This window comes from Fundulus heteroclitus, chromosome 23, assembly GCF_011125445.2.
Source record: "Fundulus heteroclitus isolate FHET01 chromosome 23, MU-UCD_Fhet_4.1, whole genome shotgun sequence".
Taxonomy (NCBI): Eukaryota; Metazoa; Chordata; class Actinopteri; order Cyprinodontiformes; family Fundulidae; genus Fundulus; species Fundulus heteroclitus.
In genome coordinates, this window is record NC_046383.1 from 12,118,148 (window position 1) to 12,141,283 (window position 23,136).

The 23,136-nt window shown below is 41.5% G+C and overlaps 1 protein-coding gene across 17 annotated transcripts in view; it reads right to left on the reverse strand.

Moving 5' to 3' along the window:
• prom1a (prominin 1a) overlaps nucleotides 1-23,136 on the reverse strand; it is a 130,634-nt gene that overhangs the window by 23,769 nt on the left and 83,729 nt on the right. For 13 of the 17 annotated variants that reach the window (XM_036126925.1, XM_036126931.1, XM_036126932.1 and 10 more), the window contains 11 exons: nucleotides 10,666-10,786; nucleotides 9,296-9,359; nucleotides 8,870-8,959; nucleotides 8,623-8,646; nucleotides 6,141-6,370; nucleotides 4,549-4,623; nucleotides 4,357-4,420; nucleotides 4,022-4,181; nucleotides 2,515-2,667; nucleotides 2,206-2,329; nucleotides 807-910 (listed from right to left, as the gene is read on the reverse strand). In XM_036126925.1, coding sequence (XP_035982818.1) covers nucleotides 807-910; nucleotides 2,206-2,329; nucleotides 2,515-2,667; nucleotides 4,022-4,181; nucleotides 4,357-4,420; nucleotides 4,549-4,623; nucleotides 6,141-6,370; nucleotides 8,623-8,646; nucleotides 8,870-8,959; nucleotides 9,296-9,359; nucleotides 10,666-10,786 — 1,209 coding nt within the window. The remainder of the gene's footprint in view (nucleotides 1-806; nucleotides 911-2,205; nucleotides 2,330-2,514; nucleotides 2,668-4,021; nucleotides 4,182-4,356; nucleotides 4,421-4,548; nucleotides 4,624-6,140; nucleotides 6,371-8,622; nucleotides 8,647-8,869; nucleotides 8,960-9,295; nucleotides 9,360-10,665; nucleotides 10,787-23,136) is intronic. The other 4 variants (XM_036126930.1, XM_036126927.1, XM_036126926.1 and 1 more) reach the window with 1 other exon arrangement.

The window sequence follows — 23,136 nt, forward strand, 5'->3', positions numbered from 1 at the left end:
TTTAATCGTTAAATGCGTGTATTGTTTATATAATTTGATGACTTTGGGTCTGCCATCCCAGTGCACTGATGGATCCTCATCAAGGAGGAAAAGCAGCATTGATGGTGTGGGGAAAAAATTACTTTTATTATCAACGGCAGGTAGTTAAGTTTATGGCAACTCCTTCACTAGCATCCCTGTCTGTGTGAATGAAATTTTCAGATGGAGACGCGGTGCCACAACAGAAGATTTTTAGCAAAATTTTCCAAATTTCATAATCCAACATCAGACATGTAGCGTCTGGGATTAAAAGTGCATTCATCGATGCTTTCTAAGATTTAAAATATGGAGAAGACAGATACAGATCAAGCTAAATATGGTGGTGAGGGTCGGCCCACATTTCTTTATAATTCACAGGAACAAGGATCTTTATGAAGATCTTGTTTTTTTTTTTGTTTTGAAATTTTTTCACAGTTTTTCCTACTCTTGATTTTAGAGGAATATGTTTTCTGTTTATGTAACGTAATTACCCACTTATACACTTACTAACCACTTACTAGATAATTACATAATTATTAATGGAGTAAAAGAAAGTGTTAACTTTCTTAAAAAGGTTTCTTAACTGAAAGCACAAGCTTGCATAAAAGATGCTTTTGTACAAAATTATATAAATAAAATCTTTCATGGCCCCGACTGAAAAAAATAAATAAAATTAAGAGCCACGAAAACTGCATATTCAATTCAAATTGAATTATAAGGAAATGTGGGATCACATAAATGAAAACTTTGCATATTGTTGAGCATTAATGTATCTGAGTTTCCTTTGCCTGTACAAGCTCTCTGTCGTCAGATCCAATTCGGAGTCATTGTACATGTAGCCGGGGATGAAATTCTTCCACTCTTTGTTGATCAAGTATGGCGTGTCCACGACCTGGTGAAAAAAGAGGAAAAGCTTTGAGCTCACAATGCTTGTTTATTTCTTCTGTTCTCTTATGCATTTATGTTATTATCTATCATTACTACAAAATTATGAATACTCTGTAGGTATAGAGGTGGTAAAATTGTAGCAAAGTGTGGGCTATCATACAGCCTCGTTAAAACCCCAATCAGGCATAACATTGTGACCCCTAACAGCTAACACAATTAAAGCTGATGGTCATAAAATGACATCAGTTATTGACAGGAGCAGTAAAATGGACAAGCGTAAGGATGTGACCAAGGCCCAAACTGTGTTAGCTACACAACTGGGTTAGATTACGTCCCAAACTGCAGCGCTTCTGGAGTGTTTCCAGTTTGCTCAGTGTCTAGGAAAGCAAAGTGCTGTACCAGCAACGGGCGCATTGATGGCCCATAGCATTGATGGCTGCGGGGAAACAAAGTGGCAAGTGTGGTCCGATCCATCAGACTGCAGCTCAGACTGCTCAAGAAGTTAATGCTGGTTCTGAAATAAAGGTGTTGGGACACACATTGCATTGTTGCACATGGTGCTGCAACCCAGAAAGATCTACCTTTAAATCTTTCTATGTAAAAAAACAACAACAACAACAAACAAAAACAGTATTCCCTCAAGGCTTTTGCAACAGCAATGATTCAGGAATGGTTTGTGCAGCAAAACAACAAACTAGAGGTGTTGGCTGAGCCTCCAAGCTTCCCAGGTCTCAATCCAGCCCAACATCTGCAGGGCAAGCAGGTCTGATCCATAAAGGCCCCATGTTGCACCTTAGAATACTGAATTAGCTGCTATCACCTTGGTGCCAGATACCACAGAACACCCTCAGAGATCTGAAGGGACGTGGACACTTTTGGCAGCTAAAGGTAAACTAAGACAATATTAGGCAGGTGGTCATAATGTTATACATGGTTGGTGAAAATCTCTTTTATTTTCTGCAACAAATTCCTGCTATAGTGGTTAAGCTGAAAGCTATAATTTTTTTAAGCTTTGTACTAACACAGCAGCAATACGCTAAAAGGTTCACACTAAACAAAGACACAGGAGAACATAGTGCAAGAATATTTTGTTCCTGTTCATAAAATATTATATTACACACTAGAAATCCATAAAATCTGTAAAATGGTAGAAAAATAAGCCAATCTAAGCAACTAAGAAACTGCATTTTATGTTTAGGCATCAGATTTATGGTCTAAAGCCTTCATTCTGTCCCAAACAAAGGTTAAAGGCAATTTGCTTGGGAATAATTGAAGACTTGTCTGCTTTTCTTCACTTGCCTTGAAGAGGTCTTTGGTGTGAAACGGCTCACAAAGAAGTTTCTCCATGTTTCCTCCTGCCAGAAAGATGGCGGTCAACAGTCCCATGAGCACCCAGGAGAAAATGAAGCTAAACCCAACGCCGCTGTGGAGAGAAAACACAAACTCACACTCAGGTGGGGATGCGTGGCTTTACAAATATCTGAAAAAAAATGAGACACATGATTTTTGGACACATAAAGGTGGAGAGTTAACTGAGGCTGATTAGAATAAAAGTGTTGGGACATCAGATAATAAAACCTGAGTTGGACTTCTTTATACTAGACTCACGCCATGAGCAGCGTTCCTCCTGTGTTGGAGATGCATCCTCGTGTTGTAGGCGAGGCGTGCTTGTCATATCCCAGGGTGCCGCACAGGAGGCCCAAGTAGTTGAAAGCCAAGACCAGAACCACCATGCAGCACAGAGCAATACAGCCGATCCATCTGTGAACGGCAAGCAGAAACTAAACAAAGTTCTAATTTCATGCAAAACGAGCCTCAAATTGCAGGATGGATCATTTGAGTCGGTGCAATTTTGATCGCAACGAAATGCTCCTCTGGAAGTCCTACAGATTCTGAGTAAAAGAGTCTGGACTCTTCCCTTCCACAGATGGTCTGAATTTGTCAGAACTGCAGGTCACACCAAACAATGGTTGTTTATCTGAGGCTAACCATCCTTATTCACATAGTTCTGTTGCTTAAGCAGAACCAAGTCACGCTGGAGCCTTAAAACATTTTGTAGCCTAAACTCATCATGGATGTACATGCATTATGTTTCAGCAACATCCCTAATATTTCTAAGGTCTACTGTTTAAAGCAGTTTTCATATGGTCTGTATTGAAGTCCCTGATAAAGTTAACATCTAATATCTGTCGTTGGTTGAGTTTGTAAGATTTAGTGTCTGCTGCACCCAGAAAATACCCAGTGAGCAATGTTGAGGTGTTTTGCTTTGCCAGCTTTTAAAAATCCCACCTTTTTTCATCTGGATGTTATAAAACACTGTATTACAGACCATCTACATTACCTTGTTGATCCAACAGATCTGAGTTTTCCCTAATAATTGTTTTTTACATTTTATAATGACGATCACAGTGAAAGGAAGACTGTATTGGCTGCTTCTGCTCGCGGTCTGTCTATGTCCTGTGATCTATTCTGTCCAGTGTACCTGGACCAGGGCCACTCAATTAAGGAAACAAATTATAATCACAATTTCATTGGTCAGTATCAAAATAATACATGACTTTTCATCAAATTAAAGAAAAACAACTGTGTATTTCTTGCAATTTCAGAACAGGGAGTTGCCTTGAACTTAACCCCCCCCCCATAACTTCTTGTAGCTTCTATTAAAAATAAATCAAATAATAATTTTTCAATTATAAGATATTATGAAAAAGAATAAAACACCTGTAAAATAGGCAGCACTGCTCCCTTTGAAATTCTCTCTTAAAAAATGTATAGTGGAAATAAGTGAAAAAGCATCATCTTAAATGATAAACAGAAAAAGGAAACAATGGAGTGAAGAAGACAAAAAATGGAAATTGTTACGTTTAATAATAAATAGCATTACGTTATTTTTGACCAAACCAACCTTCTCACATTTTAGTGGTTTAAGTTACTGAAAGATTCTATATATTTATTTAAATTCAGGTAAATTATTTTCAGGTAATTCAAGTCACCACAGCAAAAATCATAAAGATATTTTATTTGGTCAAAAATAACAACACATTTGGGTTTTAGAATCTTATATATTTTTATTTTTTCATGAAAAGAAGATTATAAAGTTTTAATGTCAGTTTACCTGTAGAAGTCCATTTTATCTATTTCAGGATAGTAGTCTTCAATTTTGGCATGTGCATGGCTGATGAAGATGGTGAAGTTGGACAGGCATGTCTGCACGGGGAACGCCTTGGAGAAGCTGCTGATGTTGCTGCCGACGCTGTCCAGCAAGATCTGGATGTCTGAAAAACAGATGAGTTTTCAGAAAGAGGGGTCTTACTAAAGCAATAAAAGCTTGCAAGACAAACAATAAAATGGGAGTGGAGGGGAAAAAAACATCACAGGGATTGATTTATGCTGTTAGAGCATTAATGTGCACAGGAAATGTGTTTCTGTGTTTGTTAAAAAAAAACTCACTGCTGACAACATATCTGGTCTGCTCAATCACCATGTGTGGGGTGTCATTCAAAGAGGAGAAGCCCTTTGAAAAGGAGAAGACAATGTTTTTTTATTCAAAATGCTGTAAAAATGAAAGTGAAAAAAAAAAATATTACTGTGGTGAAATCAGTGTGAAAAGGTGAAATCCTTTGTTCATTTATTTACACTCACCCTGTGAACAACAGTGCTGAGATCCGTTTTCACTACATTTTTCATCTTTTCCAGCTGAGGGTTCACATCAGGAAGCTAAAAGTAATAATAAAAAAACAACATCATTCAAGATAAATATTTCATAGTCTCTGCTTCGTTAGCGAGTTAGCAAGTTCTCCTTTTCTCACCGAACAGACTCACAATATCACATCACGGAGTTTCAGGAGGTAACAACGTTGGTATTTTCCTCACCCTGTCACCAACATGTGAGAATGAGGGTGATGGAGGTTTTTGTATCTAGAGTTACTCACCGCCCATGCACACCACATCTGAAAACTAAATCATTCTCTCTGATCACTGTGAGCTGATTGCACGAGGCTTTAAAAATGATTCTGAGGAGAGTTTTGTAAAATGACACCCTTTATGTCCCCGTGTTCACACTTTACGTCTGAATCCTTTGCTAAATCCAGTGCCAGGGTTTCTCGTCTACATCGTAAAATAACATTTTGCACAGGAACTGCCACCTGAAAAACTGACACATTCCATCGGTCTCGCAGCCACTATGCAATATATTAAAGTATTTCTGATTCTGATTGCTGTGTGGTTATTTCCCGGCGTGTACTGACTCCCGTCTTCTGAAAGCTGGTTCCTCACAGTGTCTTTATTAGCATGCCGCGCTGTCAGTGTCAGCTGTTAGATGAAATGTTCACGGTTGTGGCCAGATCTACGGCGAGATGAGATGCACACAGCAGCCATGCCACTGGGGGCTTGTCCGGTGTGGGTGTGATGGGGTTGTTGATCTGGAAGGAGGCCGGCGCAGCAAATCGCTTCATGTTCTCTAATGATAAATCAACAACCATGGAGCAAAAGTCACAGATACGCTACCACTGCTGCTAACGGGCATCACAGACGTTTGGTACATGTTAAAAAAAATGAAGAAACTTTTATGGTTCGTCATCGGGAGGGTGCTGCGTTTCTAAACCTAACCCTAATCCTAAACCCTAAAGACGTTTCAAGACCCTACAGAGATGATCCCTGTTCTGGTAGACTTTTAAAGTTGTTGTTCAACCTAAGCCTAACGTGACTTTAAGTTAGGGTCGGGCAATATATTGAGAAAAAGAGATATAAAATAAGACTATATTTTTTTTATATCGAGACGGTCCATGTAATAATGAATTATATATATATAATTATACTTTTCCAGTGGGTTATTTTTCTGCCGTTTCTCCTATTTATCTACAGCTGTTTGTTAAAAAAAAAATTGGGATAAAGCTTAGATTGCGAGATGCCTCTTTATAATTACGTTATCAAAAGAAAAACATATCGAGATAAATATTGTTTATCGGTATTCAGCCTAAACATATCGAGATATCATTTTTGGTCCACCCAGCCCTGCTTTAAGCTATACCTAAAAGTAGTTAAACTGCTACTTTTTAGCGAAACAGATTTTGAACCAGATATCTAACACCCAACTTGATAAAACCCATAAAAAACCTTGTTTGTGTTGAGATGAATTGTTGAGATTTTCTCTACAGTTCTGTAGTTGCGGAGAAAGTGAAGTATTTCCCATTAACACTTTATAATCTCTGATGCTGTAGGCTTTCGTTCCATACCCGGGTGAAATTTGCACCGATCTGCAGCTGTGACAGGGACCGGCGGATGCTGCGGCAGAGCTGGGCCGTGGTGGCGTCGGACTCTTCGTCGCGGCAGCCGGGGTCGTCGAGGGTGCGGTTGATGCTGTTGCGGACGTGGCTCAGGTTGAAGTGAAGCTTGCCCGCTCCTTCCTGCAAGACCACCAGAGACACGCTGACGTTCTCCAGGGCCTCCTTGGTTTCTCTCATGGCTGAAATGAAAGAGAGCAAGGATGAGTTGAGAAAGGGGATTTCGCTGCTGGAAAACCAGGGTGCGAAGGATAAAATGTTCATTTGTAACTAATGTCACTTCATTACACTGAAAAAAAAATTGAAGAATTTGCTATAGCCCTTCATTATAACGCATTTATGGGTCAAATAAAGTTTCAAATTTAATCATCTTATAAATTTATCACAAAAATAAAGACCCATTAAGCGGGAAAAGGTTTAGTCATTTTTCCCAATAAAACGCAGGATGAATGATGTGGAAACACACCAGTATTAACAGGAGCCTCGGATTTGTGTCATCCTTCAGCACAATCGGCCCAGTGTTTCAGATGTATGCACGACAGTTTTAAAATCAGCATACATACACAGGAAAAAGACAGAATATATAATGTGTGCTTTGGTTACACGCATTCAGACTCACACAGGGACACGTTAACGCTTGGAAATCGAAATCACCAGGCCTGAGCTCGTTTTAACACACAAGGCTCTTTCCCACCTATGTGATAACCCAGCTTTGCTTTTCTACAAAAAAAAAAAACAACCTAAACAAACAGCAACGATTTAAATAATGTAAATTTGGAGTTTTTATTATTAATGATGTTGCTAATGAGAAGCTCCTCCTTTTGTAACCGAGAGCTTTGCGGCGCAGCAGTCAGTGTTGGTTAACGGTCACAAAATATCCTGCAGCAAACGTTCAAAATTAAACAGGATCAGGAATGAGAAGATTATGGCTTCCTCAAACGGAGATGAAAAATTCAAGAGGAGAAATGGTAACATAAATAAATAAACACGTCGTGAAAAGAGAGATAGCTCATTATATCTCTTTTATTCAGCATTAAAGGTCGTTATCGACTGCCATTTGTTGTACTTTGGGTGAGCCACCAGTATGTACAGTGCCTTGCAGAAGTATTCACACTACCTGAACTGTCTTAACGTTTCATCACCTTCATAAAACAGAATAATTTCTTGGTATTTTATGTGACAGACCTTGCAAATTATTGAAAAGTTGAGAAGTAAATGGCAAATAATCAATGGTTTACAAATGATTTTAAAAATAAAAGTCTGGCCAATCGAGCTTGGTGGGACCAAGTCATTAAAAAGTCTCAGGTCCAGGCTAGCTAGTCCCAGGTCCCTCAGTGTTGTATGGTTTAAATTTCAAGTCATTAACAAGTGATAATCCACTATCCTTGAACCACTACTCCCAAATCTCGTACATGTGTATAATGACCGTAAAAGGCATTTTGATTCTGAAAAGACAACAAGAAGTGTTTGTTTGAATTTCAAAAAGCATCAAAAGATGATTTCTGTCAGGTTTACCTTCTTTCGTGAAGGCTTTCGGCCCTGCAAGGGACTGTCGCCTTGCTCAGTGTGTACCTGATCTTTTGCTTGTTGGCAGCTGGAATGGGCTCCCCCACCCAATAATTAACGAGTCATTTTAAGTACAGATGCTCAAGTTCAAGTCAACTCACAAATCATTAGCATCCAGCTAAAAGCCAAGTCGCAAGTCTTTCCTAACGTAACCAAGTTCAGTCTCAACTCATCAAGTCTCATGTATAATGTTTCCTCCACTTCACAATTATGTAATATATTTTTGTTGATCTGGCACCTACCGTAAAATCCAAGATACACTGATGTCCAAATGTAGAAAAGTTTCAGCGGTGTGAATACTTTTACAAAGCGCTGCATATTCTAGCTAATTACTCCTAGTTTTTTGTTGTTATAGGTTAGTTAAAATAAAAATGATGCCTGGTTACACAAACACCTTCATCATAGGTGAACACAGCTGACATATTCAGATGCAGGTTGAGTTTGGTTTGGATATTTAGTAAGATCAACAGATACCATTAAATTAAAACTGCAATCGGCAACATTTTCATAAAGAATGACCCTCCCCACTTTAAAGAAAATATAAATAAATTGTGCCAAATTGAACAAAAGAGTAGATTCAACCCTAAAAATATTTTCCATCATCATCTTCTTCTTGCTTGTTACTTTCGAAGAGGACCAAACAGAGCATTTTATAATAGAAATCATAAACATTTTTTGGGCATTTGCTGTCATTTGTGTTCAGATGTTGCCTAGTGCAGTTTTAATGTTGTAATTGTTGCTCATTAAGATGTGACTTGATGATCAGGGAGGTTCCAGGCTCCAAGGAAAAAACAAAAGGATCAGATAACAGGAGCAACTACAGCATCAAATGTCACAACAGTGGGGGCCGAAGGGGTGTCTGAGTTACCTTTGATGGCTCTCTGGATTTTCACTTTATGAAAAAAACATACAAATATGAACGATAGAAAGGAGTCATAATGATTAAAATGGTAAAGACTTACAGGAACATTTTAAAAAGCATTGGCTTTAAAAAATGACAAGATCCTAAGTTTTAGTCATAAAACGGCAGTCAAGTTATAGAATTTGCTGACAGAAACAGGCAGTTTTCATTACTGATATTAAATTATAGGAGGGAAAAAAATATGTTGACGTACCTCCAGCCATATTAAGCACTTGGCTTAAAGCAGGATGCACCTCCTTGTCCAGTCGTCCATGTATCCTTCCACCGAGTAATGGACCTATGTCTGAAAGAAACCAGAAACAGGCAATTAAAGCAAATACAAAATGTACACTTCTATTATTGTTATGCCCGGCTGCTAAAGAGAGCTTTATATTTCAGCTATGAATTCTGTTGAGTTCAAGCTTTAACTTTTATGAAAGAACTGCCTGCAGAAGAAGCCTTGAATATTCAGGGGGAGTCACAGCTGGAGCTATCTAGACCCAGTTATGTCGCTAATCAGTTGTAAAAGCAAATCATGGAAAGGGAGAGATAAACATGATGCATTACCAAGAATAAAATCTCAGTGAATCATTTATGCCCACTTAATTCACTATCAGAGGCAAGAACAAGGTCTACTTACTATCTAGGTCATAGATGACTTTGTTCTTGGCGGTGGCGTATTGGGATATTAGGTAATCAATTTGCTGCAAACAAGAAACAGAGCAAAGACAGGCTTACATGAAAGCATGCAAAAACCAGTTAATTAGTCTTTTAGTAGATTTTATCAGATTTGGAATATATACATAAAAAATATTAAATATAATAATGAGCATGAAATGTTCTCAAAACATGAACAAAGCCCTCAAAACTGACACCAGAGTTATTAAGAAATTGTAATGAATAAGTATTATTTTATGTTTCAATACAAAGAGATAATAAGAGAAATGCTTAAAATATCACAGAAGCTTTCATTTAAGTAACTTTTAAAACTTTAATAATTAAGAATTAGCAGTTTCCAAAACCAGCAGAAATGCAACAATTTCAACACATTTCCAACATATTTTGTCATCTTATTCCTCACACAGCACACATGCTGTTTGAATCAGATCAGCAATATTTAAAAGATAATACATCACAATAAAGTAGAATATCATTGTAAAGTTATTTCAGGAATTCAAGTTAGTAGCAGCCTTCAGATGGTCGTAGCTTTTGGCTGTGGCGTCTCATCTTCCTCTTCACAGACCTACCACTAAAAACATGCTGGTCAGGTCGGCCATTAGTGGCGCCGCGCTCAGTTGCAGCAGCTCCATCCGATCTATGAAATTTCGTTGTATGTACCTTGTATGCCCACTTATTTGTCATTATACATTCAATGTATGCATAGTGCATCTTAAAAAATAGTGTTGGTGCTTCTGACTGTGTGGGAAGGTGCCAAATTAAATAAGCATCTTAATAAAGGTTGTCAGCCAATAGAAGTATGATGGAGCCATCACTGATGGAGGAAACTTGACTCTGGACTTCCAGAAACATTGATACTGTTCCTCCAGACTCAAGGACCCTAATTATCAAATCTAAGACTTCTGATCACTGAGCAATAGTCCAGTGCTTTTATCTCCTTTGTCCAGGTAAGAAGCTGCTCTGGTTCAGAAATTGCTTAAAACAAGGAATATGTCCACTTTATTCCATCCATTGAGCCACTGACCCAAGAATATAATAATAATAATAATAATAATAATAATAATAATAATAATAATAATAATAATAATAATAATAATAATAATAATAATAATAATTTTATCTACAAAGTGCTTTCAATCAAAGGGCAATCATCACCATTTATAGAAAAAACATTAAACATATATCACTCCTGGTGTAATACATTCAGAAAGCTGCGGTATGTATTGTTTGACCTTTTGAATTAAATTACTGAAACTAATTAACCTTTTTCAAATGATTTATAACTTGCTGACAGGCAGCCGTGGATGCCTTAATGCTTTCATTTCATCTCACCATTGGTGTGTCATTAGCAAAGGTGTGAAGGTCCCTCATGTTGCTGTTGACCAGCCGCCGTATGTTCTTCACCTGAGAGCTCAGGTTCTGGTTGGCTGCATATGCACACAGAACTCCAATCCTGCAAACAATCGACAGATGCAAACAAAATAAAAATAAAAAACTTACTGTCTAAAAGTTAGGCAGGTCTGTATGTCAGTTTTAGAAGCAGTGGGTTTTACAGAGTGGAGTAATGACATGTCATCAGCAGTAGGGGGCAGTCTTCCCTACTTTTACTTTACATTAGAGGCACCTGTAGAACAAGGTGATTTTTATTATATAAATCCAATGTACTTTACATTACAGAAAAAAAGTTTGTTTACAGACAGTACATCTAAGGTCCCTAGGATGTTAACAAATCCAATTTTAATGTAAAAACAGAAATGCATGAAGCAGGACATTAAAGGAAGTCTTTTGTATGCTTCAAACAAACCTGAGTAGCTCACGAGGCCTAATTAGCTCGGGCAACATCAAGGGAGCCAGACCATAATATTAGGCTGTTTCCATGACTCGATTTTATCCCAGCTGAAATTTCTGCTAAGCACCTCACAGCTACCTGCCACTGTAGTTAGGTTGTAGCTCGCGGGGTGATCAGCTTCAGAAAAGATGGTTCAAAAAGAAAAAAAAACATGTTTGATGGTTTCTGAAGAAGTCTGAATTCATAAAGTGGGATTGTGCTGCACAGCGAACCTCTTTCATGGAAATGCCTCGGTGGAATAAGCAGCTTTATGAATGATGTAAGATGACTTGCTGAGAGGAATAACAAAGGGACTGACTCAGAAGCCACTGGGAAGGTTTAGATCAATAGAAATGAATCAGGTTGTTGTGACTCATTGTATGAAAAAAAAGCAGAGGCGCTGTGAGTGTGTGCGCGTGTCGGTTGTTAAACATAAGCACAGAAACAGCTTGTACATATGTGATGCACTGAAGACGGTGTGTGCAGTTTATCCTTGCAGTGTTCTGAGCAGCAGCCGCTGCATTAGTCACAGTCTGGCATCATGAATATAATCTGATGTGACATTAAACTGAAGACATTTTCCACTTTAGGGATTGCAATGTCTGTTTAGACAGGGAACAATGCGGCATCCTGTTTCAAATTTCCTCTGACTTTCTGAAACGTGTGCACAGTAGTTAAGTTTACTTTCCTGCAAAACAAAAACAGGTGAGATATGGGGTGATTTAATTTTATAATTTTCTGTAAAACAAACAGTATGACTTAATTTGACAAAATTCAAGCTCCATGAAATCAGTAAAACATTAAATTCTGGGATTAATGTTGAATTTTGTAATGATGATATTGGTCATATAGCACCAACATTTTGTTACTTTGTTCTTCAATCATAGAGAAAGGATTGCTCACACTGGCCAAATATGTATTGGCATGGACAGCTCTTGAAATTCAATAACCTGCCAAATATTGTGCTGAAGCAGTTCTTTATTGTTGCATTGTTGCACACATTGACACTGCAACGACAAATGCAGGTCAATATGCTGCACAGCCCACTTAAAAATGAATCTCCCATTTGACAAATATTGCCAGAGTATACTGTCAAATCTCTATATTGTTTAATAATCTGACATTAAAAGATCTGAGATAATTTCTTACAATGTAAAGACTGATTTTAAGAGCTAATCATAAAGCCTCTGACATCCTCATTAGGCAGCCGGCTGCATTGGGAAAAGTAGTTTTCAAGGTATCTACCCTGAAAAGGAGTTCACAGTGGTGTCTATCTACACCTGAAATGATCCCCTCAGCACTTCTGCAGAAGTAAAGCTCTGCTCTGCTGTTTTGTAGCCGGGATGAAAGCCACAGAGCCTTTCCTGAATCTGTTGTTTGACAGTCAACCTCCTTTCCAACACCACAGAGTAAGCATTGCCAAGTAGGATGAGGAAGTGGGAACCCTCAATAGATAAGGACACATACTCCATATTTTAAAGATTAGGACCACCACTTGTGTCCCACTTTGCAGGAATTATCCCAGGTTTCCATGGGACCTTAAAAATACGGTACAGTCATGTTCAATAAATGACAATATTATTGAAAAGTTACCGATGATTTATTTTAGTTACTCACATTATATTGATTAACTCAGACTGATGATTTTTAAAGTAACACAGAAGCTAATAGAAACACAGAAATTAAGATTAGTATATTGCATCAGACCAACAAAACTGCAACATTTGTTACGCAAAAATGGGGGCTTAATGAAAAGGTATGCATAATACCGGCTTCTTGTTTGTTTTTGTTTTTTCAAAAGGTACTTTTAATCTGACAAACAAGCCTCTTAGAAATACACATTCTAATTTATTGAATATGACTGTACAGGCAAGCCAAGACAGTCCCAGGATGTCCAATGGCTGTAGCATTCAGGAACAGTCTCATCCAGTCCTGGTGGATACTGCTGGGAAGCCTCCTAACGGCATCATTGACCTCTGCTGTGAAGATGTAGTTTCCTTACCTAAATCCTAAAAGTGTTCCTTTTTCTGTCCCCAATTACATCCTCACTCCTGGTCTGCAACCTCCCCTTCCAAATAATATTGTCTAAAAAATTGAGTTTGAGTATATTGGTTTCAAAACTTCTGGCAAACAGTGTAAAATGCTAACCCTGTGCTCTGGTCCCTAAATATCAAATGCATTCAAGGATTACTTTCTGCAGCACAAACAGAATTTTGATCATGTCTGCTGTAAATAGTGAGCGCGCTCCTGTTTAAACTCGTCACTGAATAGGTTAAAACTGAAAGAATTGGCTGAATAAGTACAGTGAGACACGGAAGTGGATCGTTTTTCCAGGGCCGGATTTAAAACTTCAGCAACAAAAACCTTTTGTTTAGCATTCTCTGTCCTCTGTCCTTTCTTTCCTTCCCCTCCTATGAATATGGAATTTCATGAATTTGATACCACTTTTCTTTTTACTAAACTGACAAAATCCAACTTCTTTGCTTGACCATGTCACACTTTCCTCTCAGATTTGCTTTGAGTCTTTCGCTATGCTTAGCTGCACATATAACTGGATATATGGTACATGTGTAGAGAAAGTCAGGTTTGCTAGTCAACTCATATTTTCTTCCTGTATAATCTGCACTCTGTTCCCTCTCTCTTCTTTTCAACCCACCTCCTTCTTCTCTCCTTTGTCTCTAGCTCACTCTGTCTCCCTGGTGTCCAGCAAGGTCACTGGAATCTAGTGCTAAACAAAGAGTCTTTGAGCGAAAAGCAAAGCATTTACCAAAGAGCTGTGGAGAGTCCTGTCTGCCATACTAAAGTACAGTATATTAAAGGGGACATATCATGCTTTTCAGTTCTTCCTTTTCACATGGAAATCATTCAGCTGTAGTCTATATGAAGTAAAACTGCAATGCTTTGGTCTGAATTCATCATTTATTTAAGTTTTTACCAACTTCAATATTAAACCAAGTTGACTAATAAACCGTATCAATTTGGAATATATGTAGTTGACTTGGAATCTGCTTTTAAACCCCTGGGATGCAAATACCCTATTGAAGCAACAGGCATTCATTTTAACATTACTGCCAGGACTGAAATCGAGTAAAAATGTTCCGTTTTATCAAAGTTGGAGACATTTCTGAGATGTTTGAATGGCTGCATCTGAAGCTTCACTTTAGTTGGGGGTGTGTTGACTGTTTAGATCATTGTGTTTGATCTAAATTTGTCTTATAATAAAAAATATTTAAGTCTGAAATCATTCCATCAGAATCAAAGGGACGTCTGGTTCTTAAAAATTGAGTTTTGTGAAGTAAGTATGAGCATTTAGTGTCAAATCTGCTGTAAGATCAGTCTGAAAGGGCTCTCTTTGGGGAAACACACACAAACCTGAGCCGTAGAGCTCTGAAGCTCCTCCAAAGTTACCACAAGCCTATTGGCTGCTTCTCTGACAAATGCCCTGCCTACTAGTTTAGTTGGACAGCCGTGGTTGAACCATTCTCTTTCCATTTCTGTATGTTTGAACAGAGGTCTGTGGGACGTTCAAAGCTTGGAAAGATGCTTTATATTCTAATCCTGCTCTACAGTTTTCCAAAGCGTTCTGCCTGACCCTTCTGCAGTGTTCCTTGGTCATCAAGATACGGTTTGTTCTCCACTGTTCTCTAACAAACCTCTGAGGCCTTCACAGAATGGCAGACTGAGATTACATTACCCAAAGGTTTATTTTTGGGTATCATTATCCCTATTTATTAAGTAACTTCTTAATGCAGTTGGTTGAACTGGATTTTATTTGTGGGCGTCAGAGTAAAAGGGGACTGAGGGCTTCGCACGGCAAACTTTTCAGATTTCTTACATTTAAAAATCAAAAGTAATTTCCAATAGTAGGTGTTATATAAACAAACTATTTTCTTTCAGTGTCATGTTGGTTTTGTGGCTCCAGATAAATGTTACTGAGCTGGAGCAAAGACAAAAATGGCTGCTAGGGTTTTAAATGTTGCTGACCACTGGTTTATCACATAATATGGCAATAAAATATATTGATGTTTGTTATTGTAGATAGGTCTGTAGCGAATGTCATGTTAGTATTCATAGCATCAACTTACTTTATGATTTATGAAAATCTGTTTTTTGCCTTTTTTGTGTGACACCATCTTTGGTTAAAAAAATAATAGGCTGAGCCTCATAATTCATTTTACAGACTTCCAAGTTAGTCCACTACATTTAACTTTGGCAAACAGCTTCATGTCTGTGTGGCTTTTTCTGTTGTTTTTAGTGGTGTGCCTCACTTTGACCAGAGGGCATAATTCAAACACAGTGGGAAGAGGCTTTACCTCTAACAACTCTGGAAAAGGGCTTTAATTCTTGTTTGAGTAAAAGCCAAATGACACATGAAACTCCTCCCTAAGGCTGGAAACCTCAGAACAGCAGATGAAGAAGAGCATCTCTCCAGTGCAGTGCTGCAGAATCTAGGCCACTACTGGGGGCTGGGGAGTGTGTGTTACATGGTCTGGTGGCTCCATAGCTTTTACAAACTCTAACAATGGCTGCATTGAGCGTGGCCGTAGTTGCGAGGCCGAGACAGTCGCCTTTGAGCCGTCCCCTTGTTTCACACTGCTGGAACTGGCCCTCACTTCTCCCGTCTCTCAGAGACAGTCGCTTTAGTCTCAAACTTCACTGTAAAATGTAGACAGATAGTAACTGTCACCTTCGTGTTGGAAAGGAAAAAGTTTTCGGCTTGTGCTGTGACAATTCGAAAAACGTAAAAAAAAAAGGCATCGCTTCATAATTTTTAAGATTTTTGCCATAACTGTTTGTTTTTGTGTTGATGTATTTCAAAATTTCTGCATTGAACAAGCTTATGGGAACACACAGATCAGAGAAGAACCGTGTTAACTATGTGGGACAAATATGTGCTGACTCAAACAATGTGGCAGCAAAACAATGTTTCCTGACACATCCTGCATTCTTTGCCTGCTGAGCAGCCCCTAACAAATGGTATAAAAAGAACAATTGTGCATGTTCCTATAGTTTGAAGCATCTTTAATAAGAATTTAATGTTGGCAAATAATATTTGTTACAAGTAATCTGCTTGTTAAGCAGCCTACAACTTCCTGCCTCCCTGAGCAGATAGCTTGACTAATTAATCAGCTAATATTGTCATGATTGTGGCACTCATATTGGTTTGATTCATCACTCTACACACCTGGATAGCTCCGCCTTTCTCTCATCACGATTCACCTTACTCACCTGTTCCTGTCACTATTTAATCTCCCTCCTAACCGGAGACGAGTGCCAGATTTTTTCGAGCCATTTGGTTAGACAAATCCAGCGTTTTCTCTTGAGTGCCTGACTGCCTGTTTCCTGACCCGATCTGTTTTCTCGTTTTTCTGAGCCTGCCTGACCCCTGCCTGTTTTGCCTAGCCAATCTGTGTACCGACCTGGAACTGGACCTCGACTTCGCCTCGGATTTCCCCTCGGACCTTCCCCGGACCTCTGACCTGGATCTGACCCTGGACTGGACATCGGAACAAGTCAACTGGACATCCCCTTTGAAACCTCTGCCCACGATCCCGAACGGATCCGAACATCGGCTCGCCCCTCGAGCAACCAGTGACTGTAAGAGGCTTCTCCCCCGAACTGAACAACCCTCTCCGGCGGGTCCGCCTACCCACGGTCGCCGGCCCTCCTTTGTTCTCTCCCGTCTCCCGCATTCTAAGAGACCTCCCGGCCAAGGACGCTGAGGACGGTCCCACAGCGCGCAGCTGTCCCTTTTTTTGTTTGAATAAACAAAAGAACGCACCCTCTGTCTGGTTGAATTCTGGGTCCTTTTGCTCCGTCGTGACAGAAAAATCTGGCCAAAGATATGGATCCCTCACCAGACAGAGAGTGGCGCGAAGGCGTGGAAAAATCCATCTCCCAGTTAGAGACCGGCGTTAGTGAGATTTTAGATCACTTGCGCAACCAGGCTTCACCCGCTCCGCCACTTCCGCAACCGCCAGTCTCTGCTCCCACGTCATGTCCGGTGACGTCATCATTACCCGAACCTCGTCTCTCCCCTCCCGAATTGTTTAGTGGGAATCCCGAACATTGCCGAGCCTTCCTCACTCAGTGTGAGATACACTTTGAACTGCAACCCACTGCTTTTCCCACTGATCGCTCCAGAATAGCTTATGTTATTTCCCTATTAGCCGGCAAGGCAAAGTTGTGGGGAGCTTCAGAATGGCAGAGTAATTCCTGCATTTGCTATTCTTATCCAGCATTCTCCAGAGAACTTACCCGTGTTTTCAGCCCATTGTTGCCCTGTAGGGAGTCGTCCAGGGGGCTTTTAGCCCTGAAGCAGGGGGATAAATCCGTAGCTCAATATATTATCGATTTCCATCTTTTAGCTGCGGAGAGTCGGTGGAATGAAGATGCTATGATGGATGTGTTTATGTCTGGGCTTAATGGGAGGATCAAGGACGAGCTCTCCACTCGTGATTATCCCCATTCCCTGAAGGAGCTAGAAGAACTGGCTACTAGGATCGATCTCCGCTTAATGGAACGACGTAGAGAGCGGCGTGTTGAAGGTCCATCAGTATCCAGATTGTTTTCATCTGTGCCCGTGACTAACCCTCCTCCTGCCAGCAGGTCTGAACCTGAACCTATGCAGCTGGGGAGAACCAGCATCTCAAAGGAGGAGCGTCAACGCAGGCATCAGCTAAATCTCTGTCTGTATTGTGGGGGACAGGGTCACCGAGTGAGAGACTGTCGGGTAAAAGATCAGGCTCGGTAGAACGGGGGAGGTACCTACTGAGCCATACAAGATTATTTGCCTCCTCAAAACTCATGCTTCCAGCAATTCTTACAACTTCAGCCAAGTCTCATAACCTCTCTGTTTTTGTCGACTCCGGAGCTGATACTGAATTTATGGATGAAGGACTCGCCAGGAGGTTGAACATTAAGCTTCTCTCAGGCTCTTCCCCTCATACGGTGCTTGCACTGGATGGACATCAACTGAATCGTTCTCATCTCGTCACGGAACCCGTCGAACTTCTCATTGGAGGTAATCACAGAGAAACACTCACTTTTCTGATTATCGATTCTCCACAGGTTCCCATCATTTTAGGTGTTACATGGCTTAAGAAACATAATCCCCAAATCGATTGGCAGAGGGTCGAAGTGCTAGGGTGGGCATCCTCCTGTTCTGGGTCTTGTTTACTCTCCGCCCAATCCCTTCAGCCCCCTGAGAATGACGTTGAGGAGGTGTATCCTGACCTAGCTAAGGTTCCGTCCTGTTATCATGATCTTAAGGAGGTCTTTAACAAGTCCAAAGCCACGGCCCTACCTCCTCACCGTCCTTTCGATTGTAGTATTGACTTATTACCAGGGGCTACTCCTCCCAGAGGTCGACTTTACTCGTTGTCCTTGCCAGAGTCACAGGCAATGCAGAAGTACATAAGCGAATCACTTAAGGCAGGAATTATTCGCCCTTCATCATCTCCAGCAGGCGCAGGTTTTTTCTTTGTAAGTAAGAAGGACGGTTCCCTCAGACCCTGCATAGATTATAGGGGACTTAATGGGATTTCAGTCAAGAATCGTTATCCTATCCCACTCATCAATACAGCCTTTTAGCAGATACAAGGGGCTAGAGTGTTTACCAAGCTGGATCTGCGAAATGCGTACCACTTGGTCCGTATAAAGGAGGGGGATGAATGGAAGACGGCGTTCAATACCCCTACTGGCCACTACGAGTACTTAGTGATGCCCTTTGGGTTAACTAACGCTCCTGCTGTCTTCCAGAACCTAGTAAATGATGTTCTCAGGGACATGATTGGTCAGTTTGTTTTTGTCTATCTGGACGACATTTTTATCTACTCAAAGGATCTAACAACCCATAAACAACACGTCCGTTCAGTTCTCCTCCGACTGCTCCAGAATCAGTTGTTTGTAAAAGCTGAGAAGTGCGAGTTTCATGTCTCCACCCTGTCCTTTCTGGGGTTTATTGTTTCCCCAGACCAGATTTCTATGGACCCAGCCAAGATTCGGGCAGTAACTGAGTGGCCACCCCCTACCGATAGAAAACAGCTTCAGAGGTTCTTAGGCTTCGCTAACTTTTACAGAAGGTTCATTCGGAGTTATAGTCAAATTGCTGCTCCCCTCCATACACTAACCTCATCTAAGGTGAAGTTTTTGTGGAACGACCAAGCGGACAAGGCTTTTGAGAGACTCAAGAACCTTTTCACATCGGCGCCAGTATTAACAGCCCCTGATCCTGAAAGACAATTTATTGTGGAGGTTGATGCGTCAAGTAATGGTGTGGGGGCCATTTTGAGTCAGGAGGCTAGTGATGGTCGGATTCATCCTTGTGCCTATTTTTCCAAGAAACTATCCGAGGCAGAACGAAATTACGATGTGGGGAACCGAGAACTTCTAGCTGTGAAACTCGCCTTGGAGGAGTGGAGACACTGGTTGGAGGGGTCAAAGCTCCCTTTCTTAGTGTGGACAGACCATAAGAACCTCGAGTACCTGAGAACAGCTAAAAGGTTAAATTCCCGACAGGCCCGGTGGGCCTTATTCTTTGGGCGATTCAATTTCTCACTATCTTTCAGGCCTGGGACCAAGAACGTCAAGCCTGACGCCCTTTCCAGGATGTACGAGGTGGGTGAGGAGAGTTCCGGTGGTACAGAGAAGTTTATCCTCCCGGAGTCAGTGAGATGCTCCGTCACCATGCTAGGCCTGGAGAGGGAGGTTAGGGACGCCCTCGTCAATGAATCTATCCCTGAGACCTGCCCTAGGGACCGTCTGTATGTTCCGGACGCCCTGGTTGAGAGGGTTCTTAACTTTTGTCACTGTTCCCGTCTGTTCTGCCATCCGGGAGTGGCTAAGACCCTCAAGGCTATTCAGTCTCAGTTCTGGTGGCCCTCCTTGTCAGCGGATGTCAAGGAGTTTATTGCGGCCTGCACACAGTGCAACCAGGCCAAGGCTTCCCGCCGTCCTCCCTCCGGCTTACTCCGGCCTCTCCCTCTGCCGTCTCGGCCCTGGTCAAACATCTCTATGGACTTTATTACTGGGTTGCCTGTCTCAGAAGGTAACTCTGTTATTCTCACAGTAGTGGACAGGTTTTCTAAGATGGTCCACCTGGTTCCATTGCCTAAGCTCCCCTCCGCCAAGGAGATGGGCAACATTCTTACCAGAGAAGTGTTTCGACTGCATGGGTTACCGACTGATATAGTTTCTGACAGGGGTCCCCAGTTCGTAGCCCAGTATTGGCGGGAATTCTGTTCAATGTTGGGCATCTCTGTCAGCCTTTCTTCTGGCTTTCACCCTCAGACAGATGGCCAGACCGAGAGGGTCAATCAAGAGGTCGAGGCGAAGCTTCGCATCTTGTGTGATTCTGACCCAACCAAGTGGGCACAAAATCTACCCTGGGTCGAACATGCAATCAATTCCACACCATCTAGCACCACTGGTCTCTCTCCTTTTTATGTTGTTTATGGTTTTCAGCCACCGGTGTTTACCATTCAGGAGAGGGAGTCTAGAGTGCCATCTGCCCGTTTGTCTGCCCTGAGGTGCCAACGTGCTTGGAGGAGGGCGAGAAGGACCATGGGTCACATGTCACAGGTTCAGACACAGGCCGCCAACCGTCATCGGATCCCAGCACCCCAGTATAAGGTGGGGCAGAGGGTTTGGTTGTCCACCAGAGACCTTCCCTTAAGGGTGGAGTGCAAGAAGCTGGCACCACGGTTCATTGGTCCATTCCCGGTCTCTAAGGTGGTTAATCCAGTAGCTGTCCGTCTTCAACTACCACGCACTATGAAGATTCATCCCACTTTTCACGTGTCCCGGGTCAAACCTGTTAAGACGTCAAGATTCGTGCCCTCCTCCAGACCCCCTCCACCCCCCCGACTGATCGACGGTGATCCCGTCTACACGGTAAGGCGCATCATCAAATCTAGAAGGAGGGGCAGAGGCGTCCAGTATCTCGTCGATTGGGAGGGTTACGGGCCAGAAGAACGGTCATGGATCCCATCCAGATTCGTTATTGACAAGAGGCTTATCAGTGACTTCCATAAGGCCCATCCCAACCAGCCCAAGAGGGCGTCTGGAATCCGCCCTTGAGGGGGGGGCTCTGTCATGATTGTGGCACTCATATTGGTTTGATTCATCACTCTACACACCTGGATAGCTCCGCCTTTCTCTCATCACGATTCACCTTACTCACCTGTTCCTGTCACTATTTAATCTCCCTCCTAACTGGAGACGAGTGCCAGATTTTTTCGAGCCATTTGGTTAGACAAATCCAGCGTTTTCTCTTGAGTGCCTGACTGCCTGTTTCCTGACCCGATCTGTTTTCTCGTTTTTCTGAGCCTGCCTGACCACTGCCTGTTTTGCCTAGCCAATCTGTGTACCGACCTGGAACTGGACCTCGACTTCGCCTCGGATTTCCCCTCGGACCTTCCCCGGACCTCTGACCTGGATCTGACCCTGGACTGGACATCGGAACAAGTCAACTGGACATCCCCTTTGAAACCTCTGCCCACGATCCCGAACGGATCCGAACATCGGCTCGCCCCTCGAGCAACCAGTGACTGTAAGAGGCTTCTCCCCCGAACTGAACAACCCTCTCCGGCGGGTCCGCCTACCCACGGTCGCCGGCCCTCCTTTGTTCTCTCCCGTCTCCCGCATTCTAAGAGACCTCCCGGCCAAGGACGCTGAGGACGGTCCGACAGCGCGCAGCTGTCCCTTTTTTTGTTTGAATAAACAAAAGAACGCACCCTCTGTCTGGTTGAATTCTGGGTCCTTTTGCTCCGTCGTGACAAATATAAAACAAAAGGGACCTTATTCTATTGATAAGTCTAAATTTGATGGGTGTTTATTCTAAAATCAAAATAAAGACAGAAAAATGTTAGCGGTAACATTGTCATAACTGCAGCGATCAGTGCTTTAAGTGGAAAAATATTACTTTAGATCAGAAACCCCAAAAAACATATCTAGTTTATTTCTTATTATGAATAGAAATAATCAAGTACTGTGATTTTATGCTTTCTTTATGTTTGTTATAATGTATGAAAGAAGTCTAGTCAAAGATTTACTTAGTTTATTCCGTTGTTACTGTAGAGTTTTTCTTTGCAATGTAATATTTCCCTCTGTAATGTTTTTCTGTTCATGTACAGCACTTTTTTTTTGTTTGTTTTTTTCTTCCCAGTGTCCTGTCTAGCAATGTGGCAATAAGAATTGTTGTCTTAATGCCAAATAGAGCTCGACAGATTTTGCTTTCACAAGTGGAGCAAACAGCTTTCGCCATAATGCTCTGCTTGATTTGTGCATGTAAATAGCTTTATTGTGATTCCTGCAGGGAGAATTTCAAATTATATGGACACTACAATGGGAAAGTGGGAGAGTAAAGGAAGAACAAGAAGAGAAAAAAAAGAAAGAGAAGAGGTGAAAGAAAGAGGAGATAAAAGGAAGAGAATGATAAAACGTCCTCTGTCTGCTCCATCACCTGGAAAGAGACGCAAAAAGAACAGCACAACCAACAGACATAAAGAAACAGATACAATTGAGTAACACCTTGATACCATTGCTAAATCATTTGTATTATTATTTAAGCTGACATGTGTAATGTGATACCTGAAAAAAGAAAGTGAAAGAAAATAAATAAATAAATTATAGGCTTTCTGTATATAAGTGAACATTTAATACCTGGGACCCAGCACCTGTGGGAGATTGTGAGAGTGCACTAGTTTAGGTGAAAATTATCCAGAAGGAAATAGTTCGATAGTGATTGTGGAGAACCGAAGACCCACCTTCCCCGAGCACAGAGGCAGGGGTCAGGGGACCCATAACCTCGGACTCCCAAAGGGGCCCCCAAAGCAGTGCGCCCGAGAGGGGCCACCACAGGAAATCTGCAACCCCCCACCCCCAAGGAAAGAGGAGAGACGACCCAGAGGAAATCCCCCAGCCACCGCAATGCCGACGCCCTCAAGAGCCACGGGGACGAGCCTGTGGGCTCC